Genomic DNA, 14845 nt, shown 5'->3' with positions numbered 1-14845 from the left:
AAAGACATTCTAGAACTTAAGTTTGATCCAAGTAGCGCAGCGGAAGCGTGGATTTTTGGGATACTAGAACTAAGTCTAAAATTTTGATTATCGAGGATAAGTGAATTTCGAGGACGAAATTCAATTTAGGGGGGAGATTGTAACGCCTCGGAAATTTAAAGGTCCACGCGAACCACATGCATTTGAATTATCAAATTCTCCTGTATTTTAATTAAATGTTTTAATTGCATGAATTAATTATGTTGTGCATATTTGCATGTTTAAAATATATTTTTCTACCTGATTGCATTAAAATATATTTTTAAAGGTTATTCGAGTTGCGATAGAGGAACGGAGACCGAGGAACTGAAAAATAGAAAATGTTTTTATTAAATAATTATTTTTAATTATTTAAATTAAGGGGGATGCTTTTTCTTATTTTGGAAAATAAGGGATTTTGAGGTGATTTTATACGCCGGGACGTAATTTTTATCGGTGTTGGTTTTTCAACAAAAATTCGAACGTGTTGGCAACCCGGCTAATAAATTCACAAATTTATTTAAACAAAAACCTTGTTAATATTTTATTAAATCCTAATTAAAACTAATGAGCTTAATTTAAGGCTTAATAGGCCTAAAGCCTAGTTAGTAAATTAATTAGTGTATTTAATGTATTTAAAAACTTAAAACCCTACACTTTGCATCATAAGTCACGGCCACACACCCCACAATTTCTGAAACACTCCCCACCACTCCCAAACACGGTACACACGTACACAGCAAGGTAGAAAGGATTTCGAAGGGTTCTAAGTAGTACAAGCCAAAGTCGTCTCCCGTTTTTCGTCGTCAACGTATATTCGAGCGTATATAACGCAAAGGCACACCATACATCTTCTTTTTCTCATCCATCATATCATATTACGGTTTGAATTATTATATGCATGAAGAACATGAAATATTTTTCAGAATTTTCAGATTTACTCATGTGCATGGTTTGAACTTTTGATTTTATGCACAAAAATTCATGTCTTGTACGAAGGTAGGGGCTGCCATGTCTTAGGAAGTTATGGGAGAGGTTTTACACAAGTTTTGAAGTCATTAGAAGCAGCAAAACGCTGCACAACCACAACACACACAAGCTAGAACCAAAATTCTGTCATGGTGTATGTAGGGTTCGGTTGTTGGGTCCTATGGCTGGGCTTGGTCACGGCTCCTGTCCAGGGCTAGCCAGGGTCGTAGAGAGGTCAAGGGAAGAGTCCTAGAGATGTTAGGACTCGAGCTAAGTGGGTTGGGAAGAGTCCTTGTTGACAAGGACTCTCACCCGAGAAGGGATAGCACAGCGCGCCTTGTGCAACAGCGTGCAGGGGCTCGCTCGGTTTAGCCAGGGGTCTCGGGCTGGGCTAGAGAGATGCACCAGGGTACTAGGAGGGGGCACGGGGGGTTGGTACAGGGGTTGAGTCGGTTGGTCAGGGTTTAGACGAGAAACAAGAGTCCTAGTGCCATTGCAACTCTCGGCCAGCATATGAATCTTTAAGGGGCTCATGTTTTTGTTGTTGGGGATGGGTTCTTGGTGAACTTAGAGTCCAGTAGGGTACTTTGGGACGCTGGTTAAGTTTTGGATCAACATGGCTCATGGGTAACTCGTGAAAATCGGAAGTTGGCTCGGGGTCGAAGTTTAGGTGTCAAAATAGGGTTTTAAACTAATGAAAATGGGAAAACGGCTCACAGGGGTCGAGTCAGTGGTCCATAAGGGCTAAAATAATATAAAAAGACTAAATTCAGAATTTAGAAATTTTATATTAAAGTTTGGGATTTTTCGGGATTAAAACACCGTTAAAATTATTAAGTAAAGATCAATGAGAAAGTCTAATATTTAAGCTAAATAAAATTATGGAAAAATTCTTGTAAGCTTAAATAATTATTTGGGACATGTTAGAGTCAAAGAATTCAAGAAAATGTCAAAAACGGGAAGTTTTACGTCTAGGGGTAAAACGATCTTTTTACACCTAAAAATTAGTAAACGTCATGGCAGTGTCCTGAATGCTGTTTTATGTGCTAATATGATTATTTTTTTATAGTTATGGATGTTTGTGGAGATTTTATATGTTAAAATGATATTTTAAACGTTTAAGGAATTTTAGATGGTTATGATTTAATATGTAAAAATGTTATTATACATGTTTTGAGGTTAAAATGTCATTTTTAATTGTTTATAAAATGTTCATGATTAAATTATATTTTTAAATGTCTATTTGATTTTTATGATTGAGGGAAGACATTTAAAATACATGTTGCATGTTTGGTTTCAAAAATGAAAAATGTTATGTTATTCATGATTTTTATAAAGTGATGTGAATGAAAAATATTGAAGGAAGTGAAGTGATTGTGACTAATTCGTTAATAATGGCGACGTCGTGAGGGTGATGGTCCCAGTGGGAGCCCGACGATCGTGTTTCCATTATTGCGAATATGAGGATATGAGGTTTGAGGTAAATATAGGAATATCGTGAGGGGAGAAGGCCCCAGAGGGAGCCCATTTATGGAAGAAGGCCCCAGAGGGAGCCCCGACGATCGTATTTCTATTCGATCATGATAGGCCAAGGCTCAGTTGATCCGGTGAGAGTGTCGCTGATGTCCCCGCCGCCCAGTACTGTGGTTACATGTAGATGGATCCATCGACTTTTGAGGTTTGAGGAAAGTCACAATTAACGATCTGAATTCAACAAATGAAAAAGAAAAGGAAAAGGAAAAATATTTATGATCATGTTAAAAAGGTTTTATGTCATGTCATGTTGAGGAAACAGGAAAAGGCTAAGGTTTATGTTATACATGTCATGAAAATATTTATGCTTAGGGTTGATGCATCATTATGAAAATGTTTCTATTTAAAGTTCATGTATCATAAAAGATTTACGAAAATGTTCATGTTTGAAGTTTATGCATCTTCATGAAAATGATATTTTAATTACAAATATTTTTCACTGTTATATGTTTACTGTATTACTTGCTATAAAGATGATGGTGTGTTGAGTCTTTAGACTCACTAGGTGTGATGGATGCAGGTGAGGTTGAGGGTGAGCATGACAGATGATTTGACTTGACTGAAGGCGCACACAACCCGAGGACCAGCGCTTCTACTTTTTCCGCATTTACGATTTATGATTCATGATTTTAAGTTAAAGATTTTTAAGACTATTTATTTATGCTTTTGAGAGATTTTTGAGAGGTTTAGTATGAGCTATACTTTTCAAATTTATTGCTTTTTAGGTTTGGTAACATGCGACGATTTCATTTTTATGACCTTTTCACTTGATTTTTAAAATGCTAGTTGGATGATGTTTTATTTTAAAGGGTAGAATATTTTATATTTTCATGAGGTTTATGTATATGGTCGAAAATTGAGTGTTTTTTAAAAAAAATTTCTAGTACTTTTAAAGCAATAAAAAGGGCAGACGTTTCAAATAAGATGTTTAAAAAATATTTAATGCATGGAAGAGATATTTAATGCATCGGTGCACCTTATTTTATTTGTGGTTGTTGCTTGTCATTGAAAAAAATTACTTACTTTGATGGTTAAAAACATTATTTAAATTTCTTTCCTTTGCGTTCTAACTTCCAAGTCCCAAGTAATAGAACCATCTCCTGAAGTATGTTTCTAACTTTATATATTTGCCATGAAATATTATCTCTAGTAAATTGCTTAACTTTTGCTCGGTAATAGGTTAACCAAATTCTTGAATTCCAGTGTACGTAGTTTATGAATCATTATATCCAAATCCATACGACTAACTTTTTCTTTGTTGACTCTCTTCTTAATTTTGCAACTTGCAAGTGAAAAATAATATTTTGTGATGGTTGCTGATGCAGGTAGCTTTCAGGACAAAAGTTTTTCACCCAAATATAAATAGCAACAGCAGTATATGCCTTGATATCTTGAAGGAGCAGTGGAGCCCTGCATTAACTATTTCAAAGGTCACTTTTGCTTAATATAAAATAGCGACCCTCTTATGTTTAACAATCTGTTTAGACATGAAACATTTTGGTTAGTTGTCAGTTGCGGTTTTGTCATACTACATTCTTTAAGTCATCCTTTGGATCTAGATGCAGTTCAAGTGTTCATGTATTTGCAGTTTGTGTTAGTATGCATGTAGTCAAACAAACTTGCATCACTAATCCGTTAAAGTGGAAAAATGATGTTTAAACATTTCTTTAATGCACTGGTGAGACGGTTAGAGATCTTCTGGAATCTGTAGTCTACATTTATTGAAATACACCAGCATCACCTCGGTTTATAACCTCATTTTTTTCCTTTGTTATTCAGAACATGCTATTATAAAGTGCTGAAACCTACTATAAAGTGCTGAAACCTACTGGATTTGTTCATGAGAATGTTTTACAATTGCCAGAAAATGTACCTGTTGCAGGTTTGCAGGAATGTGAACTACTTCCAGCGCCTTTAGGTGTATGCTGATCTGGGAAGTTCGCAGGAGTCTAACTAGCCTACTTTGGGTAAGGAGTAGCTACATGAATTCAACCATTAACCAACTTATATAATATAAATATAAAGTTTAAAACCATTTTTGGTGTTTATAACAAAATTCTCTTTATGTATACATGTGTATGTATATATATATATATTAAAAAGATAGGCTATCAATAAAAGATTTTTTTATATTATTTAAAATTGTTTTGAAGGGATTGGGCTCATTGTTAGCTGAGCAGTTGTACCGAGAATGGACAAAGAATGGATGTCAAAAGATAGGCTATCACATGAATTTGATGTTGGAGTAGAGTCTTTCTTGCAGTTTGCACTAAAAAATGCTATCCATTCGGATGCAATACCTTGTCTATGTGCAAGATGTGGTAATCTAAGGAAGAAAAATGTTGAAACTATCAGGGCACATTTGTATTGTAATGGTATGGATTTGACATATCATACATGGATATGGCATGGGGAAAGATCTACGAAAGAGAACTCAATGAATGATAATGATCGAGTAGGACAAGATGAACACAAATCATTTAGTGAGGAACCTATAGATATGGTGCATTGTGTATATGAAAGTTATGCTGAGAATCCAAGCCAATTCAGTAAGCTACTTGAAGATGCAGATAAACCTTTATATCTTGGATGTGCTAAATTCACAAAGTTATCTGCAGTTGTAAAATTATTTAACTTGAAGGCAAAATATAGTTGGAGTGATAAAAGTTTCACCGATCTACTTATTTTGTTTGGAGAAATGCTTCCAGATCACAATGAATTGCCTTCGTCTTTGTATGATGCAAAAAAAAGCTTACGCGCATTAGGGATGGACTATGTGAAAATTCATGCTTGTCCTAATGATTGTATCTTATACCGGAAGGAGTACGAAGATTTTGCAAATTGCCCTACTTGCGGGACGTCAAGGTGGAAGTTGGGCAACAAATCGAAGGTAAAGGAAGGAATTCCTGCAAAGGTCTTGTGGTATTTCCCACCTATTCCAAGATTTCAAAGAATGTTTTGGAATAAGGCGATATCCAAGGATTTAACTTGGCATGCTGATAAAAGAATTCGTGATGGATACTTGCGTCATCCATCTGATTCGCCCTTTGGAAATTAGTTGATCGCATGTGGCCAGATTTTGCTTATGAGCCAAGAAATCTTAGATTGGCTATATCAGCAGATAGGATCAATCCTCATAGTTTGATGAGTTCTGAATATAGTTGTTGGCCTGTTTTAATGATCACATACAATCTTTCACCATGGTTGTGTATGAAGAGAAAATTTGTGATGCTCACTTTGTTGATATCTGGTCCTAGACAACCGGGTAATGATATTGATGTTTACTTAGCACCTCTTATTGACGACTTAAAATGCTTATGGGATAAAGGTGTTGAAGCATATGATGCATATCGAGAAGAAAGTTTCTCTCTTAGAGCTGTTCTACTATGGACAATCAATGATTTTCCTGCATATGGGAACATGTCAGGATGTGTTGTGAAAGGATATCATGCATGTCCTATTTGTGCAGAAGAAACATATTCGACAAGGTTGAAGCATTGTAGAAAAATGTCATATACATGCCATTGAAGGTTTCTACCTTTAAGTCATCCTTATCGAAGACAAAAGAAGGCATTTAATGGGAAGCAAGAATTTAACCTCGCACCAAAACCATTGAGTGGCAATGAAATTTTAGAAAGAGTTCAAAGAATTAATTATCATTGTGGAAAATTCAGCGGAAAGCTTCAGTCAAAGAACGATGACGGGATAACATGCTGGAAAAACAAAATCAATATTCTTTGAACTTGAGTATTGGAAAGATCTACATGTTCGACATGTTCTTGATGTGATGCACATTGAAAAAAATGTTTGTGAAAGTCTCATCGGTACATTACTTGACGTTCCAGGAAAAACAAAGGATGGAGTAGCAGCAAGATTAGATGTTTTGGAAATGAATTTAAGAACTGAATTGGCACCAAGGATTGGGGAGAAGAAAACGTTTTTGCCAGCAGCATGTTACACAGTAAGTAAGGATGAGAAAAGAAGTATTTGCAATTCTTTGTCGGGAGTAAAGGTACCTGTAGGTTACTCATCCATTGTTAGAAACCTTGTGTCGATGAAGGATTTGAAACTTGTTGGCTTGAAGTCACACGACTATCACACTTTAATGCAACAATTGCTTCCAGTGGCTATCCGCGGTGTCTTGCCAAAACATGTTAGAGACACTGCCACCCGGCTCTGTTTCTTCTTCAATGTGTTATATAGTAAAGTGATAGACGTCTTAAAGTTGGATGACTTGCAAAGAGAGATCGTGTTGATATTGTGTTCACTTGAAAAGTACTTTCCCCCTTCATTTTTTGATATAATGATTCATTTAACTGTTCATCTTGTGCGGGAGGTCAAATTGTGTGGACCGATTTGGTATAGGCACATGTACCCATTTGAAAGATTCATGAAGATTTTGAAAGGTTATGTGCGCAATCGCAATCGGCCTGAAGGGTGTATAGCCGAATGTTACATTGCTGAAGAGGCTGTCGAATTTTGCTCAGATTATCTATCTAATGTCCACACAATTGGGATACCATCAAGGCATCGAGAAGTAGAACTTAATAAGCCTTTATCGGGAGCAGTTTTGCACTCCACTAGTCATGATGAGCTGCAACAAGCACATCGTCATGTATTGACAAATGATGTTGAGATTGATCCTTATGTTGATTAAGATATCTAACCTATCAATTCTTTCATGCACTTTGCATACATTCTTTTGGTTTATCTATTGCAAATTATTTCGTTAGGGAACACATGGTTGATTTGAAATCAAGATTTCCTCATAAAGCCAAGTCCAAAAAGTTGTTACAAGATAAGCATAACCGAACGTTTACTAACTGGTTGCGTGATACTGTAAGTTCCAAAATACTATATATTAACATGCATACAACTCTTGGTATCTTACGTAAAATCTAAATTTATGGCATTGTGAAATATAGGTTGCACATTTAATTGACCATTCCACCCATGAAATATCAGAAAGATTGAAGTGGATGGCGCGTGGACCTAGCAACAAAGTGTTAAAGTATTCTAGTTATCTGATTGATGGGGTTACATATACTACAAAAGAACGTGATGACATACGAGTAACTCAAAACTCTGGAGTAAGCTTAGTCGCAAAGACAACGCAAGTTGCCAGTGCAAAGGATAAAAACCCAATTGTTTCAGACATGGTTTTTTATGGAGTTATTGAAGAAATATGGGAACTCGATTACCACAAATTTCAAATTTCAATGTTCAAATGTAATTGGGTGGAGAATAATAATGGTTTTAAAGTAGATGATCTTGGTTTAACATTGGTAAATTTGAAAAGAATTGGATTCAAATCCGACTCTTTTATCTTAAGAAGTCAAGCAAAGCAAGTATTTTACATTGAAGATCCTGGCAACTCCTACTAGAGAGTCATTTGAACATGTCAATGGTGATGAATTGGAAGACACTTTAATTCACTATCAATCTTTTACCAGAGGGTTACCATCAATGGGTGTTGACGGAGCATTCGACAATGAACCATCATGCCTTCGTGAAGATTGTGATGGGACTTGGGTCGACAATGTTTAACCAAAGATATTTTACTTTTGAAGATGTAAAGATTGTGATGGGACTTGGGTAGACAATATTGAAGTTATACTTTTCTTTATCTTTGTATATGTTGAATTTCTATTGAAGATGAATTTCTTATCCTATTTTTTGTTGTATATATTGTGTATTTATTTATATAGTGATATGTGTTTTTCGCTTTTTTGTTGAACAGGTTAAATCTGGACTATGACATCCTTTAGAAAGCTTAAAATTGGGTCTCATGATGATGACACAATTCATGAACCGAGCAAGAGATTAGGACAGCCTCCAGTGATTGGAAAGGGCAAAGAAAAAATTGTATCTACTTCTACTGACAAGAGTTTTGATGGAAAGGAAATGTTGGGATCTACAGACACTGAAACAACAAGAACATCTAGACGTCGTACACATCTAGATAAGCTTTCTAGACGGAGGGTTCAGGGAATTCGAAAGGAGGTAAGATTCAATCTTCTTGGACAACCAGTAGGAGAAGTTGCTGCTAAAATGCAGAGTTATATTGGTGTGCTTGCTCGAGAAAAAGTTAAGATAACTTACAAGACATGGAAGCAAGTTCCAAGTGAAGTGAAAGAATTGATATGGGAATCTGTTAATGTAAGTTCTATAGTTTTTTCACAAGTATTATTCATATTGTTTATATATATTTTATGTTATGTAATTATTTTTAATGTATTTCCAATTTTGATGTTTTACAGTTGACATTTGATGTTCCCCCAAGCTGGAAAAAGGGATGTTTAAGTTCAGCAAATAATAAGTGGCGTCAATTTAAATCACATCTCACTCAAACATTCATTTCGAACAAGGTTGATAAACCAGAGGAGTTGGATCAACCACCTACTGGCTATGGTCTTGCACGAGATGACTGGATTTCTTTTGTCATGACTCGCATGTATGATAAATTCATTGTAAGTATCTTTTTTTTTTGTTTTTTTGAAAATAAGTCCACCATGAAGTATTTAACGAATTAAAAAATATTTGATATGTGTAATTATTCACTTTGACTAGGAACTAAGTGATAAACAGAAGGAAAGAAGGAAGAAGAACATATACCCTCATCGCCTTTCTCGTAAGGGCTATGCACGATTTGCTGAAAAATAGTAAGTATATTTCAACATTTGTGCCGCCCAAGAAGTGACTGTTGCATTCCTTCGCATGAATACTTGTAACACGGGTGGCTGTTTTTTTCTAGCATGTGATATATATCATTGCATTTGCTGTTTTTTTTTCAACATTTAACATATTTGACAAATACCATTTGATGGTTCTTGTATGTAGGCAAGTGAATTGTGTGACGATGATGATATCAATAGAGCTATTATTTGGAAAAAAGGGCGAGTGAATAAAGAAGGGGATTTTGATGGCCAGGAGTTGCAAATAACAGTAGAAAAGATTGTCAGCAAACTACACATAAAAATCAATTATTTTATTTTAATGAAACCTTTTAAAGTAATTAATATTTTCAAGTGGATGAATGGATGATTACATACAACAAAAGCGTGAGGGGAAACTTGAAATAAAAGAGACAAAAAAGGATATTTTCACGAAAGCACTAAATTCAGATGAACATGGTGGACGTGTGAGAGCTGTTGGAGGTCACATCACTCCAACATTATATTTCAATGTTGGTAGAAGTTGGAAGACTGAGGATGTTGAAAGAAAGCTAATGATTGAGCAAAAGAAAGAGTTGATAGAGGCTACAAAATTAATTCAAGAGCAAGATACACGCATTCAAAAACTTGAAGCAATTGTCTACAAAAAAGGTGCATGGGACAGTGAGATTGATGACAAAGGAAGTTGTTCGGTAAAATTGCATCAAGTGAATGAAAATGAAATGAAAATCGACAAGTTTTTCCCCAGTTATGAAGATTTGAATGACGTCGAAATGAAAGTTGTGGAAAAATGTGTTGCTTTACAGATATATAATTTGTTGTGGTTATATAGTACTTAATATTTTTTAATTAAAGAGTTAGTACAATTCATTGACATAACCATTTGTCTTTTAGGGTCAAGCGGTTATTTTGATATTGGATTCTAGCACAGACATTGTTGCATATGGAACAGTTGCTGAGGTCAATGGAGCTAATAACTTGCTTCATGGTGTTCCATTACCTCAAAATTGCATGCGTGTATCCATTGATGAGGAAATGGAAAAATCAGCACTTTTGCCAGTTCCGATTCCCAATGAATATGAAAATGTTGGGGATGCCGTAGGAACACACGTTGCTTGGCCTGTAATGCCCGGATTTAAAAAAAAAGAAGTTACTATTCACGGGTACTGTTCACGGTACTGTTCATCGGGTTACTATTCAAGCGCTACGGCGCTAGAAAGTGGCGCCTAGGCGCTAGTTTTGCGAAGGTTTGGCGCTGAGGCGCTAAAAAGTGGCCCTGCGGTGCTACAGACGCGAAAAATCATTATTTGAGTCAACTTTCATCTTCACCAATCATTTCCCTTTTCTCCATCGAACCCTCATCTATTTCCTCTCCATTTTCAAACTTCTTTCTAATATTAAGGGAGATTTGCTCAAGAAAATTATAAAATGAAGGTAGATTTGTGATCCTCTCATCAAGGATGTAAGTTTTTCCGATTTTTGTTAAAGTTTGGAAATGGGTTGAAGTTTAGAATTGATATTTGAGTTGATATTTGAGATATTAAGATGTTGAAGATGTTGTATTTGAGTTGGTTTGAATTTAAAATGGATATAAGCATGGTTTCTTGTTTATGTGCAAAGAACGGTTTTTATACCTTCTGTATTTCGAGCATATGGGACAGTTGTGTTTGGATTTTGGAGTTATGGTCTTCATCAAACTTGTAGACAATCGAGTTAGCTTCGATTTGGTTCAAGAATCACTCAGTTCCATGAAGAAATGAAAGAGATATGATATATTTACTAAAGCTGGTCTAGAATCCCGGGTTTGTGTATATGCCTTCTGTTTATTCGAATTCTGGTATTAATTTGTTGAGATTCTGGATTTGGTGTTCAAATGAAAGTTATAGAGCATTGTCTTGTCTTCGCAATGATATAAAATGGACTTAATTCCATTGAGTATTGAGGGAGTTATGCTTGAAATACTAAAATGTGTCAGATTGGTACGGATGCAGAATTTCGAAAATTATGTTGTATGTTTCAGATTATGAACGGCTGAGTAAATGACTTTATTTGACAAAATTTTATGAAGAAGAATTGTTGGGCTTTGAGTTTTCTTGTATATCCAATTTGCGGATCTCGATTTGAAGAAGTATTGAATTAATTATGAATTTTGTACAGAAATTGCTCTGTTTTGATAAATGATCCGAGTTCTTGAGTTATAGTAGAATTCCGAGGTTCAAGACTTCTCAACTACACATTTCGATCTTCTTTTGGTAATATTTGAAAGGTATGTTACGGTCGATAACATACGAGGTAAAAGTATCATTTTTATATTAAATTGAAAATTCGATAGCTTAATGAATTATTTGTGATTTGTTGATGATTGATCTTTTGAGATGAGCTTATTATGATATTGACTTAATGAGATTGAAATGCATCATTGCATTGCATATTGAGCCACTTTTTGATTCAGATTTGATATGGCGGAGGTCGCCTTGATTTATTGATTTGTTGGACGTATGGGGCTATAGTTGAGTTGGCATAGTGTATGCGGAGGTCGCTGCTATGGTCTGAACACTCTCTGTAGGCGCACCATAGTCATGGGATCGTAGAACACAGCACCCCATCCCGAGCGGATGAGTCGGTGACTGTTGCTGGGTGATTCTATTCCCTTGGGTACCCTATGACCAGATGATTCACTTGATCTTGAGATTTATTGATAGCCACAGCTTCTGATCATGCATTGCATTATATTGCATATTTATGGATTTATATGAACTATTTGTCATTTTAAATTCTCATATGTTATTGATTGTATCATATTGGGATTATAGTCACCGGCACGTCGGTTACCTCTTGTTTTCATGTGCTTGATGGTAGGTGAGGCGAGGCTTGGGATGCCAGAGTCCAGTTCCAGGCGAGGAGATACGAGTTAGAGTGGGATTCTCGGGTCTTAGGAGCTATTTGATGATGTTTGGATTACTTGGGTTCACTACTTTATTTTGGCATGTTGAAGATTATATTTCAAACATTTGAGACATTTAAATTATTCTGACGATGTTTATGTGAATTTGTGAACCACAAATTATATATTTACTAAATCGTTGGGTTTGTTATATTTATAATTATTAATATTAGATGTCGGACCCGGGGCCCCACATTGGCCAAATCATTTGATAATGCTACGACAAGAGGTACACGTATGCTTATATTTCAAAGTAAATGTCTGTCAAATTCTCCAGTATTGCACCTATCTAACATGTTTACAATACAATTATCAGAAGCGTCAAAGGAACAAAACCGTCAGTTTCGAAAGAAACCAGACTTTGTCATCAAATGTGCCAAGAGCAGTGCGCATGGTGTATTGTTATTGTAATACAGCCCTTGAAAATGGAAGGAAATTAGCATTTCTTTTAGATCATGAAGTATTTGCAGATGATTATGAAGTTAACTTGCACTTTGAGGACATCAGTCCTTTGTATCTCACTTGGAGCCAATTTCTGGAAATTGTATAGTTGTCTACATTTGGTAAGTCTTCGATTAACTTAAAGTTTGTTTGTTCTTTTCTTATTATTATATAAGATGCATATAATTTGTTAGTTTAGTATGTAATGTAGTTTTGATTTTCTTTTAATTGAAACGACTGGCATCTTTATAAAAAGATGGTGAAAGAAAACAAGATTGAAAAATTCAGATTCGTTAATCCACACAGCATCCCAAATTTTGAAAAAAAATATACACGACAAAACAGGTAAAACTGAAAGGTTGAACAAGAGGGCGAGTTCTTTAGCGGATAGGCTAAGTGGTGCAGCAATGGATCAAGTGGTTTTGGTTCCAAGTTGCTGTGGGTAAGTAAGATTCTAATATAATTTTCAATTGTTTTTTTAGTGAATTACATCCACTTATTATGTTCGTCTGTAGTTTTCATTGGACTCTCACCGTCATCGAGCCTTATAAGGAGATTGTTTATTTAGGTGGATTCCCTAAGTCACCGTATTCGCGATGAGGATTGGAAATATGTTGTGGAAATGTGAGTTCATATTCCATATTAATGATGCATTTCATTTAATGAAAAAACACTCATATGTCAACTATGTTTAATGTTAATGAAGGGCGTTGAGATTGTTTAACTCAACTAAGGGAAGGAAAAGAAGAAAGCGTGTACAATGGGAAGTCATAAAGGTATGTGTAATTCTCATTCGAGCTAATTTTTTATGTATATATTTGTTATTAACAATTTGATATTTTTTAACATAGGCTCCTAAGCAACTGGATGCAAAACAATGTGGTTATTATGTGATGAGATTCATGAGACAGATTACTGAAGAAGTTACAACTCTTGATGGGGATTCACTAAGATCGATAGTAATATTATCTTGGTTATATAAAATAATTACAAGTTATCTAGCTACTTATCATTTTCAAATTTCATTAAGTTATGTTTTTTTACTAATATACTTTTTGAGTGTGTTCATAGTTCACAAAAACGGAGTATTCTATGGAAGAAATTGATGAGGTGCGCACCGAGCTGGCCGAATGCATACATGATCATATTTATGAATAGGTAGGACATGAGTTCATCTTATTTGAAAAAAATACAGCTCATATTTAACGGATTTGGACATTATTGTTATACTTTTTAACATGTTTACGAGCTGTTTCAGAAATAGTCATTTTGCACATGATTTAGCTTCTAAGTTGGGTGAAATTCTTGTTTCTACTTTAAGATTTCAAAAGTGATTATTTTGGTTTCTTGCATTTTTCCTTTCAGTTTGTGGATCAGGAATACAAATGATACTAGATTGACATGTGATTTTTTTTGTTGCACGTTTGTTGGTTCATGACATGTGGATCTCTTCATTACTTTCGGCATATGTTGAAAGAATGTGGTAATAATAGGTGATAAGTGTGATGTATGGTCTGGCTGTGTAGGTGATAGGTGTGGTGTATGGTCGTATTTAAATTTATTTCGAATATATATATTGTTGTTGTGTGTTTTTATATTTTCTCGTATGTCCTACTTGCGTGGAGGTTATGCCAAAATTTTTCTAGGCCCTGAGGTCCGTTTTTAAACTTGTCTATTGCATATTGTTCTCAATTCATGGCTTATTGTCTTCTAACAAGACTTTTTGCTTTTTTATACATGACTTGTTCTATATGTACGTTTTAATGCTAAGTTGTGCATGTGTTGAAATTTAACAATCATTAAAATAATGTGGTTTTTATTTTCACAGGCACTGTAATGATGTTTTGGAAGATGCACCAACAGAGAATTCATTCCAACAAGCTATAGAAGATATTTTGGAGTTGATATGTGCAAGTCTTGGTTGTAGGGTATTTCTATTTTTGTGAACTTGACTAAAAGTTTTTGGAATATGGTTACATACTTTTTTTAATTGTTGGTTTGGTAGATTACACGTCTATGAATGACATATTTCTGTTTGTGATAAAGTATATATATATGTTGATGTTTGAATTGATTTTATATAAGGGTTAATTGATATATATTTCACACCCAATTTTTTTAATTGATTAAACAATTTATGGTTTAAATATAATATACAACGGTTTGGTAATATATAAGACAACGGTTTAAAAATGATGTAAATCAAATCCAAAGACAACAGATTTAAAATGTTGTAAAACTGTTGTATATTGCAGCGAAAGACATC

General features: G+C 34.8%; 2 protein-coding genes across 3 annotated transcripts; both read left to right on the top strand.

Moving 5' to 3' along the window:
• Positions 1-7893: 7893 nt before the first annotated feature.
• Positions 7894-10043, top strand: LOC142542585 (uncharacterized). Its single transcript, XM_075649304.1, has 5 exons — positions 7894-8115; positions 8289-8679; positions 8781-8990; positions 9361-9477; positions 9581-10043. The coding sequence occupies exons 1-5, from the start codon at positions 8012-8014 to the stop codon at positions 10031-10033; spliced, it is 1275 nt and encodes a 424-aa protein (XP_075505419.1). The 5' UTR covers positions 7894-8011; the 3' UTR covers positions 10034-10043.
• A 2563-nt stretch (positions 10044-12606) lies between these two features.
• Positions 12607-14613, top strand: LOC142542591 (uncharacterized). 2 transcript variants are annotated; one of them, XR_012819561.1, is made up of 7 exons: positions 12607-12701; positions 12886-13021; positions 13095-13203; positions 13286-13355; positions 13431-13538; positions 13651-13737; positions 14408-14613. XR_012819561.1 is itself a non-coding variant. In XM_075649317.1 (7 exons), coding segments are annotated over exons 3-7 (399 nt in total). In that variant the 5' UTR covers positions 12607-12701; positions 12886-13021; positions 13095-13201; the 3' UTR covers positions 14526-14613. The 2 variants fall into 2 exon arrangements, 1 of the variants encoding a protein (XP_075505432.1); XM_075649317.1 differs by having other exon boundaries at positions 13431-13552.
• Positions 14614-14845: the final 232 nt, after the last annotated feature.

Source organism: Primulina tabacum, chromosome 1 (genome assembly GCF_025594145.1).
Source record: "Primulina tabacum isolate GXHZ01 chromosome 1, ASM2559414v2, whole genome shotgun sequence".
Classification (NCBI taxonomy): domain Eukaryota; kingdom Viridiplantae; phylum Streptophyta; class Magnoliopsida; order Lamiales; family Gesneriaceae; genus Primulina; species Primulina tabacum.
This window is presented reverse-complemented; position numbering and strand designations above follow the sequence as displayed.

Bases quoted from the DNA above. Each gene is read 5' to 3' on its own strand.
- LOC142542585 (XM_075649304.1), top strand. From the start codon at position 8,012: ATGAACCATCATGCCTTCGTGAAGATTGTGATGGGACTTGGGTCGACA. The intron at 8,680-8,780 runs GTAAGTTCTATA...GATGTTTTACAG, and splicing joins TGATATGGGAATCTGTTAAT to TTGACATTTGATGTTCCCCC. The intron at 9,478-9,580 runs GTCAGCAAACTA...ATACAACAAAAG, and splicing joins AAATAACAGTAGAAAAGATT to CGTGAGGGGAAACTTGAAAT.
- LOC142542591 (XM_075649317.1), top strand. The intron at 13,356-13,430 runs GTATGTGTAATT...TTTTTAACATAG, and splicing joins TACAATGGGAAGTCATAAAG to GCTCCTAAGCAACTGGATGC. The intron at 13,553-13,650 runs GTTATATAAAAT...GTGTGTTCATAG, and splicing joins TCGATAGTAATATTATCTTG to TTCACAAAAACGGAGTATTC.